The 20,818-nt window shown below is 34.7% G+C and overlaps 1 protein-coding gene across 1 annotated transcript in view; it reads left to right on the top strand.

Moving 5' to 3' along the window:
* The first annotated feature begins 142 nt into the window (after positions 1-142).
* Positions 143-20,818, top strand: part of LOC141459523 (uncharacterized) — a 61,462-nt gene continuing 40,786 nt past the window's right edge. Inside the window, exon 1 of the mRNA XM_074138695.1 lies at positions 143-411. Coding sequence (XP_073994796.1) covers positions 346-411 — 66 coding nt within the window. The 5' untranslated portion in view covers positions 143-345. The remainder of the gene's footprint in view (positions 412-20,818) is intronic.

Here is a 20,818-nt window from a genome sequence, read left to right as displayed (position 1 = left end):
GAACATTGAAAAGACTACTTTTAACGAATTTAGTTTCAAAAGACAAAGTGATGTCTTCATTGACCGTTAGTGCGCTAGTGGCGCTTACTACATGTAGCTTTGAACAATACAAGAACGGTAGGTAATAAGAGGGGATGTATTAGGATGTTTATAGTTTAGTATTTAGTTCTGACTTCAGACCAGTGGTCTGTGGGTGACAATTGTATTCGAGCTCTGTGATGTTTAGCACCGCGAATTGAATTATTATTTTTTATTTTGAATGGTTGTGTATAGAGAAAGATGTGGGGGAGAGTCGGTCACCGGAAATGGTTGAATGACATTTGCATTATGTGATATCCGTACAGGATGAATCTCAAGATATGCTGCATAAAACTTTCGTTGGCTACCAGAGTCATTGCTATGGTTGGACTGGTGAGATATACAAATTTTTATGTGTTTGATATTTCTTATTAGATTTTATATATTTCTGAATAGTGGATTTTTTGTGTTGTTTTGTTGAGTAGGTAAGGAAAGAATAGAAATTTCGATTATTTATTCAATCATGATTAAACGAGAATACAATTTAACAATAATTAATTAAGTACAGAAACGTTCGGTGTAGAAAGTAGTTTTTATTGGGAGATAATTCAAAAAAAGAGTTAAATTTAAATATACAGGAAAACCAGTTAATAGAACATCTAGTAATAAACAATTTAACATACATCATCTGCTTTTGAGAAAAACTCATTTCATTTTATTTCTGTTTCTTAATAGAGTACTTGTATAAATAATATATTCAAATTAAAAGATTTTTTATTTCATAAATTCTGATTGTACTTAGTATTAATAGGTACCAACGGCTTCAGCTTAAAAAAGAAATCAGGAACTTTTGAAAGCTGAAACCAGATGATTTGAGAGATCAGTGAAAGAGAAATCACTTTAGAACACTACAATGTATCCATTAGGTGTGAAACTGAAATGCGAGGCCCAACAATAGATTATTGTTTTTCCGCATCGACGTCTATGGTCATTAGCGTCTATTTTTCGTTTTTACGCCTACTTGACTCCTTGATTTATCACAAGATATTAGAAAATTTAAACAAAAGTAAATGAGTTAACGAAATTTATATATTTTACTTTTTTCTTTGCTAAATCTTTAATTAAACTACAAAAACCCCATATTTTTTTCCCACAATTTGTATTCTATGAAAAGTGGACACCTTTATCATTCTTGGGCCTCAACGACTGAAGACTCAAAGCATATTTTTAACCTTTGCAGAAAAGATAGCAACTTCGTATGCCATGCCAGCAGCGAAAGACAGTTATTTCCGCTACTGAGTGAGATACGTCAAAGGCAAAGGATTGCTGCATCTCATCAAAGATGTTAAAAAAGGAGAAACACCAGCAAAAGATTTAAGAGCCCTAGCCTTAGAAACCATCCCTAGTAGATACCCGGACAGCCTTTGGTTGCATGTGTATAAGGATGGGTCAGCAGTAAATGCTAATGGTAGTGCAGCTTCCTTTTCAGTATGGCGGAACCTGAAGGAAGAGTGGCCTCTAATTTCGATGGGGAGGTCAGAGCGGTCCTTTTTGCCTTGAAAAGCATTGTAAATTTGACGATTAAGAATGTAGTCATTTTTATCGATTCGTACTGATTACTTAGGTTCTGACCGGCTCTTACGATGTAATTGAATGTCGTAAAATAATTAACGACCTCTCCGAGGGGAATGTGAGGGTGGTTTTACAATGGGTCACCAACCTATGCGGCCTCAGTGGGAATGAGGAAGCTGACAGCCTCGCTAATATGACACAGCCTGAAGGGTCCATTCCTTTTGAGACCACTTGACGAATCTGCCGGGCAAAAGACAAAAAGAGAACAGCGGAGCTGCACACCATTCAATCAGAGGGCAAACGATGGGCTGCCTTGAGGGACAATGTGCTGCCAAATAACCCGCCTCGTGGCGTAGCGGTGGCCTGTTTTCGTTTGATCACTGTACATGATTACCTGCAGGCACACTTATTTAGGATCAGGCTAGTTGGCAACCCGAAATGTGTGCTTTGCGGGGACGGACACATGGCAGTGGCCATCTTTTTGTGTGCGAGGCCCTGTCCCAGTTGACCGTGCCACATACTGACGAGCTCTCTTCAACATCTCAAATGTATTGGACTGCGATACGTATAAATGGCAGAGCGCCAATGACAAATGGCATTAAAAAAAAAAAAACATTTTATATGAATTATTTTTTATAAAAATTTAGTACATTTTTTCTTAGAGTTTTGAAGTTACTGCTACTTGAACACCTTTTTTTTTGTATTTAAGGCTCGTCAATATCTGAGGTTATTGGCGCCCGGACCTTTCTTCAGTGTACTTCTGGCCTCAGGAGTGTTCTCGTTACAGGCAACACTGTCTATCATCGAACAGTGAGCTGAAGGAAGCTTCTAGGTAGAGAAAAACATCTAAGGGCCAGATTTTTTTCAATTAATTGAGAAATATGATCATCTATTTAACATAAAACATGGTAAAATTTTTGTTTGAAGCAAGGCAAGGAACGAAAATGCGACTTTTAAAATTAAACATTTGTTAGAAGTTTCTCGAAATAGGCTCCAACACATATTATATAATGCCCGGGACACTCATAGTATTTCAGTACATTTCCTACCTCAAAGAAAGTAGAAAACACTCTCCATGAGTCTAGCCTCTATCAAGTGAACTTCTAAGAGCAAATCTGGTTCAAACTCGAATCCTGATTGCTGCGCATATATGTATATTCTGGGATAATCCTATTCTTCTTATTTTTGCCTCTTGAAGAGGATGCTAAAAATTGATTTAAGGCGATCTTCTGTTTAGGGTAATTATCTTCCTAATTATTGAAAAGAATGCAGAAAATATTATTATTGTCCACTTGTTATTAGTGTAATATTTAATTATAATTAAATAATAATAATAACTATATAATAATTATTAGTATTGGGAAACTAGTTCAGTATTACATTCTTACCTTTCGCTATATCATTCGTTTTTTCATCAAGAGAATCTGAACTTGTGTACTTTTTTGATAGTTTAACAATGGATTAATAGAAACGCTTTTGAATGTATTGAATATCTTAAATCCAAGAAAGTATTATTTCTTCTAAAATACTCAAATATTTAGAGAGGCAGATAAAGTAAAGTAAACAGTTTTTATCCGCCATTATGATTTTAAACATTAAATTATAAGAAAAACAAACCTCTACGTAACGATTGTACTTTTCTGATCTAATTCCTTATCTCTCATCATTTGTCTGTAGGAGAAAGGATAAAAATCCGTTCATCCAAAACTCGTCAACATGTTTCAATTAATATTATGACTGTATAGATTATATCACCTTTTATCGTTAGAATTGGCAAGACGTGACATTTTTATCGTATGAACGCTTCTTCATTAGAAGTTTTTCCTTTTTCATACTACTGACAGAGGGAGTCATGTTATTAAATCAAATTTTCCTGTTTGCGAATAGGTTTGAGTACAATCTGTGTCCGAAAGTTTTCTCTAAGAAACTTTGTATGAGAGAGTATATGAGAGAACAGAAAATCTCAGACACGTTTATTTTTCGTATAGTACAAATAATGAAAACTAACTAAATAATTAAGATCAAAATTTCTCAACTGAAATTACTTCCATTACTGAAGAATTTCTCACTTCTTTGAGATTTTTTGAAAATGACTCCAGCCATTTTCTTTAAAAATTTGTGTGTACATTCTACTTACGATGGTCTACAACTCAAATGATCTTGTGGGCCGATTTGGAAATTCACTGTAAGCATGAGGGCCGCTTATGTAATATCTATTAGATTGGACCCACTACAAAAATTTTTTAAGGTGAAAATTCTTTCTTTTTTTGCGTTTATTTGTGCTACAATCAGCGCGTTAGCGCTATAAGTAACAATGATAACAGAAAAAAAAATCAAGACAAAAATTATTATTCATACAGATAAACATAGATAATACAATAATGGCAATTGTGATATGGTCGAATAATATTTAATTTATTAAATTAGTGGGATATTTGTTTCTCAACACTTGCATTTATCTGTAGCAAGTCGATCTCAATGCGCGTATTTACATAAACGTAATTGATGTTGCAGGTTTACATCTTCCGTTAGGTTTCGTCAGTACGAGCACGATTTATGTTTGAAAAATTTCATTTAAAAAAAAAAAAACGGTTCTTAGGTGAAAGTGGATCCAAAAGGGATCAAAACGTTTTGTGCCTGATTTCTCAAATTAGAAAAATTTTCTGCAGGAAAATCTATTTTTGATTTTGATGTTTAAAAAATGCCTTTTAGTTCATTACTACATTGGATGTCAATCAGTACCATTCGGAGATAAAAATGAATTTTTTAAAAATTTGCGGGCCGCGCGTTGGCCATTCCTGGTCTAAACTTAGATTTAAAAACATTTTCCTAAGAAAAATCTGTCAGCTCTTTTTTTTAATTAATTTTTTTATTTTATTTTGAGAACGGCAGTACATTGGTGCTTGATTCTAGAGTTTCATTACAGCATAACATTAGCCTTTTTTCTAATACTATTTAAGAGTTTAGGTGTACAAAGTCTGTTCAAAGATTATCGCGAATTTTGAATTTCCGCGGATTACGTATATTCGATTTTCGATTTTTTTGTGGTGTTATGTTCGTACTCATGTCTCTCACTTACGCCGACAAGTTCGGTCATTTTGAATGTTCAATTAATTTTTGACAGCTGCTTTGCTTGCGCGTGTTTTGGCTCGTCTTCGATTTTTGCCTATTCCGAAAGAGCGTGTCGGACGCTCGAGCACGTCAACATCAGACGAAAACATTGTTGAAGTGAAAGAAATAGTATTGGCCAATCGTCGAATCATCGTTAAAGAAGTTGCTGAGGACCTAAATATATCGATTGGCTCTTGCCATTCAATTTTTACCAATGATTTGGGCATGAGACGGGTCGCCGCGAAATTCGTACCAAAATTGCTCAATTTTGACGCGAATGTTTGGCCAAAAACTACACACTAATGATGCCGCAGCCATCGTATTCCCCAGATCTGCCCCCTTAGAAGGCATCGAAGGAGGAGCTGCTTAAAAAAAAGTTCTGTAATTTTCTCAGAGTACATTCGGGGTCTCTCTAAAGTATCTTTTGAGATCACTAATTCCATGCCGATATTAAAACAGTCCAGCAGAACAGTTGTGTAAGGGTTGATCGACCAATAACAGTGGATTTTTACCAATTAGATTGAGACTTCCTAGCCTTGGGGAAATCAGTTAAACAGGAATTTACAAAATGAGTTCGAATTTTTTCTATAAAAGTTGAATCGATTTTTCATTAATTGTGATATGATAATTGGCTACATATTTCATTCGTAATATTTTCCTGACATAATTACGAGTATTTTTAAGGTCTTTTGGAGCTCGGCTTGTTTGTTATTTAAGTTCAAGGGAGGGATATTTTAAGTCGCTCAGGTGAACAACCTGCCCAACTTGTGTACCATTTGTCATTACTTAGGCTAGTAAAACGAGAAGCGTATGTTGCATTAACAAAAATTTATGGATTGGAGTATTTTTGGCAGCAAAATCACGCACTGAACTGTCATACATGTCTCATCATGCGATTAACACTTTCATTACAGTTCTCTGTAAGATCTGTTTTGAACGACAACAGATTGTACGTAACGTTTAGCCTTTCAGTTTGGATAAAATCTATCGTACAAACTTCCAAATATGTGATGGAAAAACAAATTGTAACGTGGCGAGGCAAATGTGTTGGATAAGTTCTTCTGAGGAGGTATATATAAGGTTTTGTTTAGTTTTGCCTAATTTTAAACAAATTTAATGGAATTTTTTTAATGATCAATTTTAAAAATTAATTTTCATAAAGGGATTGCCTTACAAAATAGTTTCCAAGTATAGGTACTTGATGATTTCCTAACCTATTTTGTACGATATTTTGAATGATAATTTTTGTTACTGATGCCTCAAAATCTTCTCCTTATTTTGTTTCTCTTTTCTTTCTCAAAGCCATTTATAATGACGTTTCTACAGGTAGTCTAATACTTAGTGCGTCTGCATATCTGACGCCACCACAAACGTGTTTCAGTTTCCGGCTTTTAGCACGTTTGCGTGAAAATGCACCCATTTTTTTACTAGATTCCTAAGTAGAATGCTCTAGAACGTAGGTTCCATCCCTAACGTTCAACTAATTCGTTAAATCTATATTTAAAAAAACAAACAAATTCATGAATAATTCAATTGATTTTTTTTAAAATTATTGAAAGTTTTTGGCTAAATTCTTCACTCAACCCATAATTTAATTTAATTTTAGTGCCAAATTTTCTAAAACGAATAAAATTAGTCCAAATATTCACTAGTTTTGGTCCCATTTTTTACGAAAAAAGTTTTTATTGTGAATGCTTTTGTTAGTTAGTGTTGAATATCTCAGAACACAAAGTTACAGGAGCTTACGAGGGTCGTTTGAAAAGTCCGTGCAAAAATAAAAACTACTTAATTTTTTGGGGTAAACCTTTTTTATTTTTCAACATAGTCTCCTTTTAGGCTTATACACTTCGTCCAACGCTGCTCTAGTTTGTTGATCCCTTCCGAATAATAGGATTTGTCCAAGTCTGAAAAATAGCCATTCGTTTCTGTCTTCACACGATTTCGTTTTTGGTCAAGCGTGAGCAATCGCGGCACCCATCTTGCGGATAGCTTTGTCATGTCCAAATGTTGATGCAAAATATTATGTACCCGTTCATTCGAGATGCCCACAGCACTAGCAATCTCACGCACCTTCACTCTTCTGTCATCCATCACCATATCATGGATTTTATCAATGATTTCTGGAGTAGTAACCTCAACAGGGCGTCCAGAACGTTCAGCGTCACTTGTGCCCATATGGGCACTCCGAAAGTTTTGAAACCACTTATAACCACTTATATGGACTTTTCGTCCATTTTTTGAAAATCACTCGACTTCCTCGATTCAAACGAATGCCAAACACAAAGAAATAGACCGATCTGGCTGAAACTTGGTGTGTGTTCTTCCAAGAGGTGCTACTTACTAAACATAACCTCGATACGCGCCAGTGGTGCTATCTCTCTGACTTTGCACGGACTTTTCAAACGACCCTCGTACATTTGCACTCAGTTCAGTAAAGTGGTTATTTTTATTTGGGTATGATGTACCATAGTAAGACGTCTATTGACGAAAACCGATGTAGGCACGATTTAATAATAGAGCGAGGCATCATGAAATTCCTAACAAAGGGAATGAAAAAATTGCTGACTGCACACTAAAAACTGAAGTCCGAGAGATTTGGTTCACGCTCTGAAGAACCTTCAGTTTTGCCTTCATTACAATTTTATTCCAACTACTGACAGTTCTATTATTGATATTCTGCTTAGAAATTATATTCATTTTTGCTATCTGTAAAACCTTCTAGATTTATGCATGGCAAAAGGTTCTTTTGGTAGATTTTTGCCAAGAGAGGTTGCCCTAGTTAGTGGGGTTGGATAGTTCTGAATTATCTTGAGTCATCTTAGCACGCAGGACTGAAATGTGATATTGTTGTGTTGTCATAAAATTGTTGAATAATTTATTTAGTTCAGTAGAAGTACTTACAATTTGGGGTTTGAGTGTATGGTTACTGAAAGCAGCTTGTTATAGCCCGGACAATCCTTGCTAAATTAAATTTTTTTCATAATTTAATACATTTCTATAATACGTACATGATTCAAAATTTTGCTGAATTACAGGTTTTTCTTTCAGTTACATTACATATCATGTGTCCATTTCTCACTCTTTCCAAAGGTTTTTGCAAAGTTATAAATTTTGCCCAAAAAAAAAATACATAATTATTCAGCATTTCTGCTGCATAGTTATTGCATATGTGCGTCTTAATATTGAATTGTTTGAATCTGAAACACATTATCAAGATATCCAGTAGCTGGCTAGTCAAACTTGGCAATGACTTATAGTCTAGCAGACGAACACGATGAAAAATTTATTACAGTAAAAAATGAATGCTGCAATTTGAGGGAAAAGTAAGGCGAAATTGTGGAGATCTACCCACTGAATTGTTGTTTCTCTTCATCAGCGATCCTTTCTTCACAATGGAGCTTTGCTTGCCCCACTCTCAAGCTCCTAAAGAAATAAATTTATATCTTATAGATACAACTAATACAGTCTGTTTTATGTTAATGACTAGATGTTAATGCGTATACCAACGTACATACCGATTTTATTTTGTTTCTGTTTTTAACATCTGATTTAAATGCAAGTTTAGCGCAACAGAAGGAAGTAAAAATCGTCGGTTTAAGTTCATTGTTCAATTAAACTGATTGGTACTTTACTTTGTGCATTAGTTTAGCATTAATAATAACATGCAATTAATAATTAATCTAGTTTGTTAATAGTAACTGTTAACTTAGTTTTCTTCAATTACATTGTTAATCAAGGTGTTCTCCCCACAATGTAATATATGTATAATATAAAATATACGAGGTGTGTTCAAAAAGTAACGGGAATTTTTAAATTTCGCGGGTTTGGAGAGTCTGATTGTAAATTTTTTTTTTTTATTATGTTGGTACACATGCCCCTGAAGTACGATCAAATTTTCAGTAATATTCATTGTTTACTTCTTAAGTGGCAGCCGTTAAGGTTAGACGTGTTTTTCGAGCTTGGCGATTTTTGTTTGTTAAAAAAAATGGATCAAAGAATTTGTATTAAATTTTGCGTAAAAAATGAAATAAAGTGTAATAAAGTGTGTGAAATGTTAATAAAGGCATATGGTGAGTCTGCTATGAGTAAAACAAGGATTTACGAGTGGTATAAGCGTTTCCAAGATGGCCGCGAAAACGTTGAAGATGACGAACGACCTGGACGTCCAAGCACATCAACAACCGATGAAAACGTGAAAAAAGTGAAAGAAATGGTTATGAACGATCGCCGAATCACAATCAGAGAAGTCGCTGATGATGTTGCCATATCAATTGGCTCATGCCATGAAATTTTTTCGGATGTTTTGGGTATGAAACGTGTGGCAGCAAAATTTGTTCCAAAATTGTTGAATTTCGAACAAAAACAGCGGAGAATGGAAGTTGCTCAAGAGTCACTCAATGAAGTCGACAACGATGCGGATCTACTGAAACGTGTTATAACAGGTGACGAAACATGGGTTTACGGATATGATGTCGAAACTAAGGCTCAATCGTCCCAGTGGAGGCATTCTGGATCGCCAAGATCGAAAAAGGCTCGACAAGTGCGGTCGAATGTGAAGGTTATGCTCACTGTGTTCTTCGATTTTAATGGCATAGTGCATCATGAATTCTTGCCACAAGGTCAAACAATCAATAAGGAGTACTACCTACAAGTTCAACGCCGTTTGCGTGAAGCAATCCGAAAAAAACGCCCGGATTTGTGGCAAAACAATTCATGGATTTTGCACCACGATAATGCACCTGCTCACACTTCATTGCTTGTTCGTGAATTTTTGGCCAAAAACAAAACTTTAACGATGCCCCAGCCTCCATATTCGCCAGACATGGCTCCATGTGACTTTTTTCTATTTCCAAACATAAAGAGAACATTAAAAGGCCGTCGTTTTACAAGCATAGATGACATTAAAAGCGAATCGCTGAAAGAGCTGAAAGCTATCACAAAGATCGAGTTTCAGAAGTGTTTCGAGGATTGGAAAAAGCGCTGGCACAAGTGTATTGTATGCGAAGGGGACTACTTTGAAGGCGACAATATTAATGTAGATGAATAAATAAATATTTTTTTCAAAAAACGAAAATTCCCGTTACTTTTTGAACACATCTCGTATATGCATATTTTTAGTTGGTTATAAAACTTCTTTACAGCAAGTACTCAATTAAAGGGGCTACATTAAATTAAAGTTTGAAAATGAATGAATTATAATAACAAGTATTATTTATTTGTTGCTAACTATGTAATTTGTGCTCACGTAAGACGAATTCAAGACTGAAATTTCGTTTTAACTCCGTAATTCAAATTACAACAGTCCAACAAAAGACCAACTTTCCCTTTTTCTTTATAATGTGCGAGTGAATGTGATGAATATTCAGAATAAAGATAAATCACAAGAATAATTTGGAATAGAGTTAAAATGAAATGCCTTTTTAATGCTAACCATGATGATGAGATACATCTTTTATTATTCTAACAGAAAATTATTTATGTGCGATAAAAGGCCAGCATAAGGGACTATGACATCTAATACATTCTAAAAATTATGACTCTAAAAGTATGAATGAAAAGTTGGGTACTTGCTGATTGGTGTACCTTTTGGCGTTTAATCAACCCTTGTACTCAACTTTTAAAACTTCAAGTTTTCATTAAAGTGGTGTTAATATTTAATTCTCCATGCTATGTTATGCTGAACATGGAAAATTATTATTTTTTACTTTTTCACGTTTTCATTATTATACTAAATATTTTATTTATTTATTTATTTATACTACATTAAAGCCTGAGGCTTATTGTAGGGAGTTGGGTAAAGTATTTACATAAGTATTTACAAAATTGAAGAACATAAAACAAAACAAAAAATGAAATTACATAAAAAAGAAACAGAAAGTAACATCTTTATCAGTATAATAACTTAGATAAAATAAAACCAATACTTAGTAATAATAATAATAATTATAATAATAATAATATTACAAGAAAATAATCTAAATAAACCAGCACAGGATACTAAATGAATTTTTGAATATTATAAAATCACACAGTTAGGTTTATAATACATTTATAACACATTTGTTTATTTTTTATTTTTTTTTATTTTTTATAATCAGTTAAATTTGTAACTTTAATTTCCTTAAGTTAAGGCTGCTGTGAATATAGAAGTAAATATCATTGAGTTGTTCAATAGAAACAATATCCAGTATGGTGATCACATTACTACAGTCGTCCACATTCTTTATATATTTACTTAAATATTTAGTTCTAGCTGTAGAATATAAAGGACAGTTTACCAGAAAGTGAACAATATCCTCTCTATGTCCAAGTGAGCAACAACGGCATTGTTCTTTGTCGAAAATAAACTTTTCACCTTTAATGTATAGTCTGGTATGGTGCTTGGAGGCTAAACGTAACTGACAGACAGCTCTAATTTTGTTAATATGAGTGTTAAATAATATATATGAGTCATCAAAATTGAAATAACATAAACTTCTATAATAATTATTGTAACTAGAACTGATAACTTTGTCAATATCTTTACTTAACAAATTGTTACTGTACGCAAATACCATATTATTAAATTCACTTTCAATTAACTTGACATCTTGAGCCATCCAAACATCAGATCTGCCAAAAGAGGTTAAACAGTTTCTCAAGTCATGGGTCCAGTTAAAGGGCAAGTCAAAAGTATCCAAGAGTGCAGCTAGTCTGTTGTAGCAGATCTTAGGCGTTCTATCATCTGACATATTAAGCAGACAGACCCACCATTTGAGCATTCTCTTAAATATCTTCAATTGGGTGTGAATACGGCCAGTCTCCAATCTCACATACGAGTCTGGGGTTGATATAGCCAAACACAGTAACTTTTTAAGGAAATTCACCTGCCCACGCTCAATCAAAGATCCGTATCTGCAAGCCCAGATCTCAGACAAATATAACAAATTACTTTCGGAAACAGAGTCATACAGATAACAATTTGAACGCCACGAATCTGATTTAGAACCGGATAGTACCTTATTATACTAAATATGTTATTTTAATTTTGTAAAAAACTGCATTATAAATAAATAAGAATTGAATTTTGATACTGTAATTACTTTTAGAGCTTTGTGCCTATTTCGAATGGTTTGCTGTATCAATTACGGTTTCATCTGGCACTTCCAGAAAAAAAATGTCATCCTTCATCACTGATTAAACTGCATGAAAAGTGATAAGTTTATTTGAAATGAAAAGGGAAAAAAATTGGGATAGAAGTTTGATGAGACATGCAACTCGGAAACTTGTTAGCACGCACGCTTTCCTTAATGTAGATTCTATTTTACAAAGTTCGCGTGCTGATTAAGAAATTACTGCAAAGAGAATCGCATTGCTGTACTTGTATTCTATATAGAACATTTAAATTGGTAGTTTTTTTACAATATATTACAATTTAATTGTGATGGTAATGGCAAAATGTTTATTAATATTAATGTTCCCTCGTAAATATTTAACATCTTGCATCTTGTTATGATGTTCTCACGCTGCTCAAGATTTTTTTTTAAAAAAAAAGTAGTGTTCTTTACTTTAATTTAGCAAATGACACAAAAAATAAGGACATTTAAGGTTACTATGTAAAAAATTAAATGAGAACAAAAAACAAATCAAGGAGAGAAGGGTTTTTTAACCCTCCATCGGGCGCATTTAATCTGTGAGATGAAGAGGACATTTTCTTGTTGATAGCAACTCAGGTATTTCTTAGAATGAGCCATGGCCCTCAGTAGCTTCCTCTTTTACCTTCTTCTAACCAAACAGCCTGTCGGTATATTCCTCTTTTTATGTGGTGTTACTTAGCGTCCACGTAATCTATCAGATTAGTTGCGCCCGATGGTCTTATTCTTTGGGTATTGAAATTTTTCAAATATATTTTTATCAAAAACTGTTACAAAGTACACAATATAATTTAAAAGACAGTTTTCTACTTATTGACTATTTTTGCAACGAGTGTCTTTTGTTGAATAATATTGAATAGAAGAAAGTGAAGGGGATTCGGACACTAAACAAGCTTTTTTTTTTAATTTTTAGAAGATCAAGATGCGGATGATTTTGAGTGCGTATGTACAGATAAAGTAACCAAATTGTCGGATAAAAAACCTACTTCTAGTGTTAGACGAGGGAGCCATAATATTTTATGGCGATTGCCTGGTATAGTTGGTGACAATGTCGACAGAAACGTTCGGAGATGGTTCATGGTCATTCTTTCGCTCTTCTGAACATAGCGGGCATCAATGCGTGAACAATTTCTTGGATAATGCTAATAAACCATCTCACACATTCATTCATAAATGTGAACCTCAAAATTAGGGATGACTGATTTTTCTATTCACATTTAATGTTCTGTTCTAATTTATGAGTTTGTTTTTTTTTTAAAGAAAAACTTAAACTGAAATATTTCATACGTTTCCGAAACATTTTTGATGAAATTAACAGCTATTTGGTCATTAATCTCACAGATTAGTTGCGCCCTATGGTGTTACAAACCTATTGCGCCCGATGAAGGGTTAAAATGACAAATAAAATCTAGTTAGGTTTGTAGAGCTAACTATACTTAATTCCAGTGACTATGCAGTCGTTGAAGGACAAAAGCTAACTGCGAGTTGAATGATTTTCTATCTCTATTTAACTACTTAATATTAGTGACATTTGAGTTGTTAAAAAAAAAGAGTTGTTTCAAAGAATTAGGCGAGATGCGATTATATTCATGATTAGTTGGGTATTTAAACATTTAAAATACTTGGAATAACGCAGATAACTTAAAGGAAAGACATATTTTGATCAGTTTTTTTTTAAATTATTTCCCGACCCATTCTTTGGTTGGAACTGACAGATCATCCAGCGCAGGAAATAGAGTGATCGTGCTCAAGATGATCTCATTGGCATAAGAAGGAGTATAAAATCTGCTTTAGAGTTGCGACTCTAGACTTAATAAAAGCCTAGTAAAGAGTGCCATAGATTACTTGCTTGCTCCAGCTTTCTCCAGTAGCAAGAGAGGAGGGACAAAAAGATTGTCTGAAGTGAGATCTTAAAGAAATCGATCGAAACGTCACCGTATATTCTCAACATATAAAAGAAATCGTGTAATGAGAAAGCTGGTAAAGAGCGATAAGTTGAAATTCTGTTCCTTTACTCATTATTATTTTTTAACTACTCCATTATTGCTGTCGTAAAAAAAGAAAAAAGAAAGATGTATGTAACATACAGGGTGATCCATTTAAAACGCACCAATCGCTAATAACTTTTTAGAAAAGCGGAATTTCGAAAAAACCCACGAAGTAAACTATATATATATTTTTTTTTGGTCTAGTTTTCAAATTTTTCACCCCCGATACTGTATCTTCATTTTTTTTGCGGAGTTACGGCCAAAAATCCGATTGAGGTTTCATAAAGACCACTGGTTTTGACAATGATTATGAAAACTATATAAAAAATTATGAAAAATGCCGTTAACCCCGTTTTGATATCCCTAATATTGGTCGAGATCTTTACGATCAAAGTTATCTATTCGTGAACGGAGGTCCCCGCTTATGACTAAATTTTATTTTAAAAAGTGTTATGATGTATTAAGTATTGTGAATGACTGCATACGCGGGATTCGAACTGGGGATCTGCCACTTACAAAACCACGCTCTTGACCACTAGGCCAACACCTACTTCTCCCTGGCAAGATATTCTTACCGTAATCATAGGTCAAGAAGTCTTGCATACGAGGTGCATTAAAATGAAGTGATGATTGCTTTTATTTGATGATAAAACAAATTTATCCCGATACACCCACAACCATTACATTCTCTATATTCTTTAAAATTTTCAATTATTATTATTTTTGTTTTTTGCGTCACAAATAACATTTTTTGCAGCCAGAGGACCTCCCAAAACGTGTATTTCTGGTAGAAAATTAATATTGAAAACCGTTCACGAATAGATAAAATTGTAACTTTGATCATAAATATCTCAACAAATATTAGGGATATCAAAACGGGGTTAACTGCATTTTTCACAATTTTTTATGTAGTTTTCATAATCATTGTCAAAACCAGTGGTCTTTAAGAAACCTCAATCGGGTTTTTGGCCGTAACTCCGCAAAAAATGAAGTTACAGCATCGGGGGTAAAAAATTTGAAAACTAGAACAAAAAAAACATATAGTTTACTTCGTGAGTTTTTTCGAAATTCCGCTTTCCTAAAAAGTTATTAGCGATTGGTGCATTTTAAATGGATCACCCAGTATATACAGGGTGTTCATTTTAAGACGGCTCAAATGCCTTTCATGCTTAAACGGTTGATCTGAGCGAAAAATGGTAGAGGAAAAGTTTGTTGCCCCTCACCACTTGTTTCAGAATATGTGACTTGATTTTAGATTCCTGCCCGCATACGCGACTGACGCGCGACCAAAAGTGAAGGTTCGCAGTTGACCCCCATTTTCATATACACCGTTTTAAGGAGTATAAAAAGTTATGAAAGAAACCGGAAACCGCAATTCGATATCTTCTAAATTAATAGTGCTAGGCTATTTCAAAATCTGGTATTTATTAATCATATTTCAATTTTTTAACTAGTATCAAAGAGAAAGTAGAGCACGCGATAGGTCATTTTCATGTATTTTTTCAACCCCTTTCTACTAAAAATATTACAGCATCGGGGTTGAAAAATTTGAAAACTAGACCAAAAAAAACATATGTATAGTTTACTTCGTACGTTTTTTCGGAATTCCGCTTTCCTAAAAAGTTATTAGCGATTGGTGCGTTTTAAATGGAACACTCTGTACATTTGATTGTTAGGCCATTAGCTCTCAATGAATTATTTTATACTTTTTTTTTACGAGTCCTCCAATTAAAATTTTCTGTAGGAATTAATAAAATAAAAACTGAAATCTTCTTGAAAATTCTGTTGGCTCTCAACATGTTTTTGGAGGTAAAAAACTAACGAAAACCTTACATCTTTCACGTATTGTTTTCCGACGTTTCAACTAGCTTGAAACCTGCTCTCTTCTGGGGATTATAGAATAGGTTTATAAAAATACTGTTATTAAAAAGCAAAAGTTTATGTTTAAATAGTGTCTTCAAATATCTAGAAGTAAATAAAAGTGGTTATAGAGTTGTGATTGGAGGAGGGGTTATGAGGAGATGAAGGTACTGGAGTGAGGGAAATTCGGAAAAAGTTAAATTTAACATTAAGAAATGTGAGTACTCCCTGCCTTCCAATGGCTGCCCCATCCGCAAAATTACGAAATAGGCTTTTAGGCGCCCTTACTTGTTTCCTCTTCGAAAGGTTAAGCTACCGCTCTTTCATTCTCTTTCTCTCTCTTTGACAGTGAGCACATTCCATTACTGACAACCACATTACTAATCTCATTATAGAGTTCATCACTACAAACTGGGATAATTAAAACTGTCCGATTGGACAATTGTAAATGGGTTGATCGTTAAAAAATGCCCGAAAAAGCGTATCGTTGCTAAACACCTAACTTTGACAATTATTTCTTCTCTTTTTCTATAAAAGATAGAATTCCCATATTTTATTTATAATATAGAGCAAATCCCCCTTTATAACTATTTTTTTTTTTTTTTTTTTTGCACCAACCCAGATCTAATAGATTTCAGGAAAAAGTTGCTGCAAATGAACAAAAACGGCATTTTCCCTTGTTCCCTTTTGTTTTGTAAACAAAACGCTCGAGCCGATTTTTATGGATTATACAGTATACACTAACCAAATGCCTCCTTGCAGAACCCATACCCATTCATCTGTATCCCAATCTGAATAACTAAAACAGAAAAAATAACAATAATCGGTACTTCAGCCCATTACGGAGTTTCGACCTCCTCAACCAGCTTACGCCAGTCATCTACGAGGGTCGTTTGAAAAGTCCGTGCAAAGTCAGAGAGATAGCACTACTGGCGCGTATCGAGGTTATGTTTAGTTAGTAGCATCTCTTGGAAGAACACACACCAAGTTTCAGCCAGATCGGTCTATTTCTTTGTGTTTGGCATTCGTTTGAATCGAGGAAGTCGAGTGATTTTCAAAAAATGGACGAAAAAGAATTTCGTGTGTTGATTAAACACTACTTTATGAAAGGCAAAACGCCTCAGGAGACTAAAGAGAAGCTTGATAAACATTATGGTGACTCTGCACCTTCGATTAGAACAGTTTATAAGTGGTTTCAAAATTTTCGGAGTGGCCATATGGGCACAAGTGACGCTGAACGTTCTGGACGCCCTGTTGAGGTTACTACTCCAGAAATCATTGATAAAATCCATGATATGGTGATGGATGACAGAAGAGTGAAGGTGCGTGAGATTGCTAGTGCTGTGGGCATCTCGAATGAACGGGTACATAATATTTTGCATCAACATTTGGACATGACAAAGCTATCCGCAAGATGGGTGCCGCGATTGCTCACGCTTGACCAAAAACGAAACCAGTTTCTTTGGTGGAGCAGTTTTCTGGCCTCTTGATTTACCCCATCTGTCCATCTTAATTTTGGTCTGCTTACTAGCCTAACCTGGTGTAACTTCCTCCTCTAAGAGCCTTTTGGGCGCTTACGCAACCGACATCCTAACTAAGAGGGCTCTCTCATCTGAGAATGCCGAGTTTGATCGTTTTAACTATGTCCGCTTCCCGGTAAAGATGCTTTAAATCCTGGTTCTTTCTTCTCCTCCAAACCGTGCTCTCTCGTAAATTCGCCAGAAAATTCTTCTTCGGAGAAGCATCTTTTCATCTTTTCTTTGACATTGTCTAAGTCTTAGCACTCGCAAAAAAATAATAAGTAATAAATAAAAAAAGAAAAACAGAAATTATTTCTTCGCTTTACAAGAACATCTTCCAATCCTTGAAATTAGCCTTATCTCTTCTCCGATATTTAGACGTAATTTAGATCAAATTCAATGGTGTTGGCTAGTCAAGATGGAATTCCTGGGTAAAGATTCAAGAAAGAAGTTTATGCCGAATTCTTTGCCACATTCGTTCTTGTCACTGACTCGGAATAAAAATTCAGTTTTTTTGTTTTTTGTTTTCCTGTAAAACCTACCCTGGCTATCTGGCGAGGGATGTATTTATTTATTTAGTCTGAATGGCTTCCCTGCCTCTGATCTAACGTCTTCGGTCTCCTTTAGTCACTTGTTGGATGTATTACCCAGCTATTCCTACTCCAGAAATGGATCATGTTCTTTAATGGCAGCATGGGGAGGTTCCCGGGCCTGGCATATTGCCACATCTCATTACGCTTATGTACTTAATAAATAATTATGAGTAATTATTATGATGCAGGTAATTACAAATACTTAGATACTAATTCTCTTTTTAATATCCATCCAGGCAGTCAATCACGCTATACTGTGTTGGAGCTGATAACCGATAGAGCCGCCTAGACGTTAGAGAAAATTGTAACATACGAGTACAGTACAACCTCGACTAATCGGGCTCACCTCCAGCTATACCCACTCCGGAAAACTGAAATACCGGTTAAACCGAATACACAGTACATTACTGTTTCGTCCCAGAGATCAACTCCTATCTTAGAAGGAAATCCTTTTTTCTTATTTTCATTTTTCATTTTTTTTTCAATTTTTTTCTCTTTTCTTTCTTTTTTTAAAAAATTTTCCATTTTTTTGCCGTTCAACTTTTTGAAAAATACTTTTCAAGTGTTGTTTGCTTTTTTTTAATCAAACGACCACTCTCTGATGAGTGTACGCAATTTAAAAAGCACAACTTTATCACTGGTTGGAATGTCCTTATCGTGAAAAAAAATAATGACCCTTCAAGAAAATCAGATATAAAAGAGTTGCAGCCACGCCTACAATTATGTTACATCGGGAGACAAAAAATTTTCCTGTCGCCACCCGAAAATTAACTTTTGTTTCGGCGCCGATCCAGGTGTTCTTATGATGACTCAACATGATCCCGGTTAATCCGAATCCCGGTTAACCGAGGGCCAGTTAATCGAGGTTGTACTGTAGTTTATTATCTTTTGTAATCTCTGTCTGGAAACCTAGTTTTCCTAGGTTTTTTTTTGTTCCAAATTTTGAAAACGCTCAACTCTTAGTATAGGACTGCTAAAAAAAAAAAAAATATATATGGTTATATAAAGGCTAAGTTTTAGCAAACTCCCCTCCTTTCCTTGCACATAACGGTCTCCTCTTCCAACAACAACAACCCTAAATGCACTTTTTACTGAAGTACATTCTCCATATTTAAATACGCCATGAAAACAATAATTTTTATTAATATTTTGCTTACTATCTTTTATTCTTATTGAATAACACTCACGAAGATGTCAAGCAAAGCTTATGGGCACGTCGGAAAACAATAAATCAGTATTTTACAAAACAAAACAAAAAAAGTCAAATTTTTAAGAGAATGTAAGTACAACCGCTAACATTATCTTAAACATAAACTGGCGATATTGGTAATTTGTTTTATCGATATGAGCTTTGTAGAGATTTATTGTATTAGTTTTCCGTTTGATTATTGATTACAATAACTGCAGATATAAACGAGCTCTAATCTATCTTATTTTAAAAGTATAATATATGTGTGTGTGTTATTCGATGTACACACTCTATTTATTGTTAATATTCTATTTGTAAGTGTTCGATCTGGCCTCATTTCTTCCAATTGAACCTTAACATTGTACACTATTTGCTACAGTAAACCAGGTTACCCACATCTCCTATTTGGGAAAGTTTACTTTTTAGTCTGCCATCCATCTTTGTTTTCTTCTCCTAATTTAGTAACGGCCTGGTAAAGATTCTTTTTTCACTTTTAACGATTGATATCTACTACAACTAAGGTTGTGAAACTTTTTAACATTTTCTTATAGAAATAATTTACTTAAGGCTTACAGTAAGTATTCAAACATAGACTAAATTTCCAATTTGAAGAAACTTTTTCAATGGAAATGAAATTGTGACTACCATCAATTTAATCGAAAAGTAAACAAAAAATTATCTTTTTCTGGGTTAAGTAAAAGGTGGGGACTACCACACATTATCGATATCTACGTTTGAAAAATTTGTTTATTAGAGTTTTACAAAACATTCTCAATATTCTAGTCAGTCAAGAAAATTAACTTTAAGTTATGATTAAGTTATTTTCGAGTCTGCGTTCTAAAAAGTTAATTGTTATAAAGAATTTAGTAAGATTGTTTATATAGAATAGGAAATGCATATTGTAAAGTTTTTCCCAAAAAAAAAAACTTTACTTTCACAACTAATGCCTGCCACTAGTTATTTTATTATGGGTTTGATTAACTAATAAAACTCGCTAAAGTTGTAAGTAATAACCTGATTTATTAACACGTTAACATTAACTACATTAACTTTTACAAGCAACTAACGCTATTCATTACAGTCACCATTTACAACAGTCACAACAGTTTACTGTTACTTACTCACTTCGTAACGCCACGAAACTGTTCCCCGACTGACCACTGGTCCGCACTGCACCGAATTGCACTAGTCTCAGCTACACTAACACAGCTCTACTCATCAACTGACTAATTGCCCAACTAGCTACCACTGAAGCACTCCGCAACACTGACTCTCCAAGACTAACTCATAAACTTGACTATAAACTCTAATAACTCCTTAAAACTTGCTTGAAACTCGATTAACACTGACTTCTCCAGCGGTGTCTGCCTCCTTTTAACTGCGTGCCTCCCTCCAACTGGGACTGCCCTCCTCCAACTCTCTGAGCCTAAGTTTCCACGCCCTCTTGACGTTCATTGGCTGGAGAAAACATACTGCCACCACCTCAGCTGTGAGCCGCCTCCTCCCATTCTCTGTCTCTCTCCAACTCCGTCTGTCTCACTCTCACCTGTCAATCACTGGCTGGGAAACACATATGCCACCACCCCAACTGAGGCCTTTCTCTTAGCTGGCTTTTACACAGGTCACTAACTCCTTGAACAATCTAGGCCTTTCTTTTCTGCCACAAGTAGATACCGCCCCTTTTGTCTACACAGTGGTGGCCTGTTACCGGCTTTAGTCGCTTAACCCCTAGAACAATCTAGGCCTTTCTTTTCTGCCACAAGTAGATACCGCCCTTTTGTTCACACAGTAATGGCCTGTTACCGACTTTGGTCGCTCAACCCCTAGAACAATC

Source organism: Rhodnius prolixus, unplaced genomic scaffold, assembly GCF_049639745.1.
Source record: "Rhodnius prolixus isolate KJV_2025 unplaced genomic scaffold, Rpr scaffold_1, whole genome shotgun sequence".
NCBI lineage: Eukaryota > Metazoa > Arthropoda > Insecta > Hemiptera > Reduviidae > Rhodnius > Rhodnius prolixus.
This window is presented reverse-complemented; position numbering and strand designations above follow the sequence as displayed.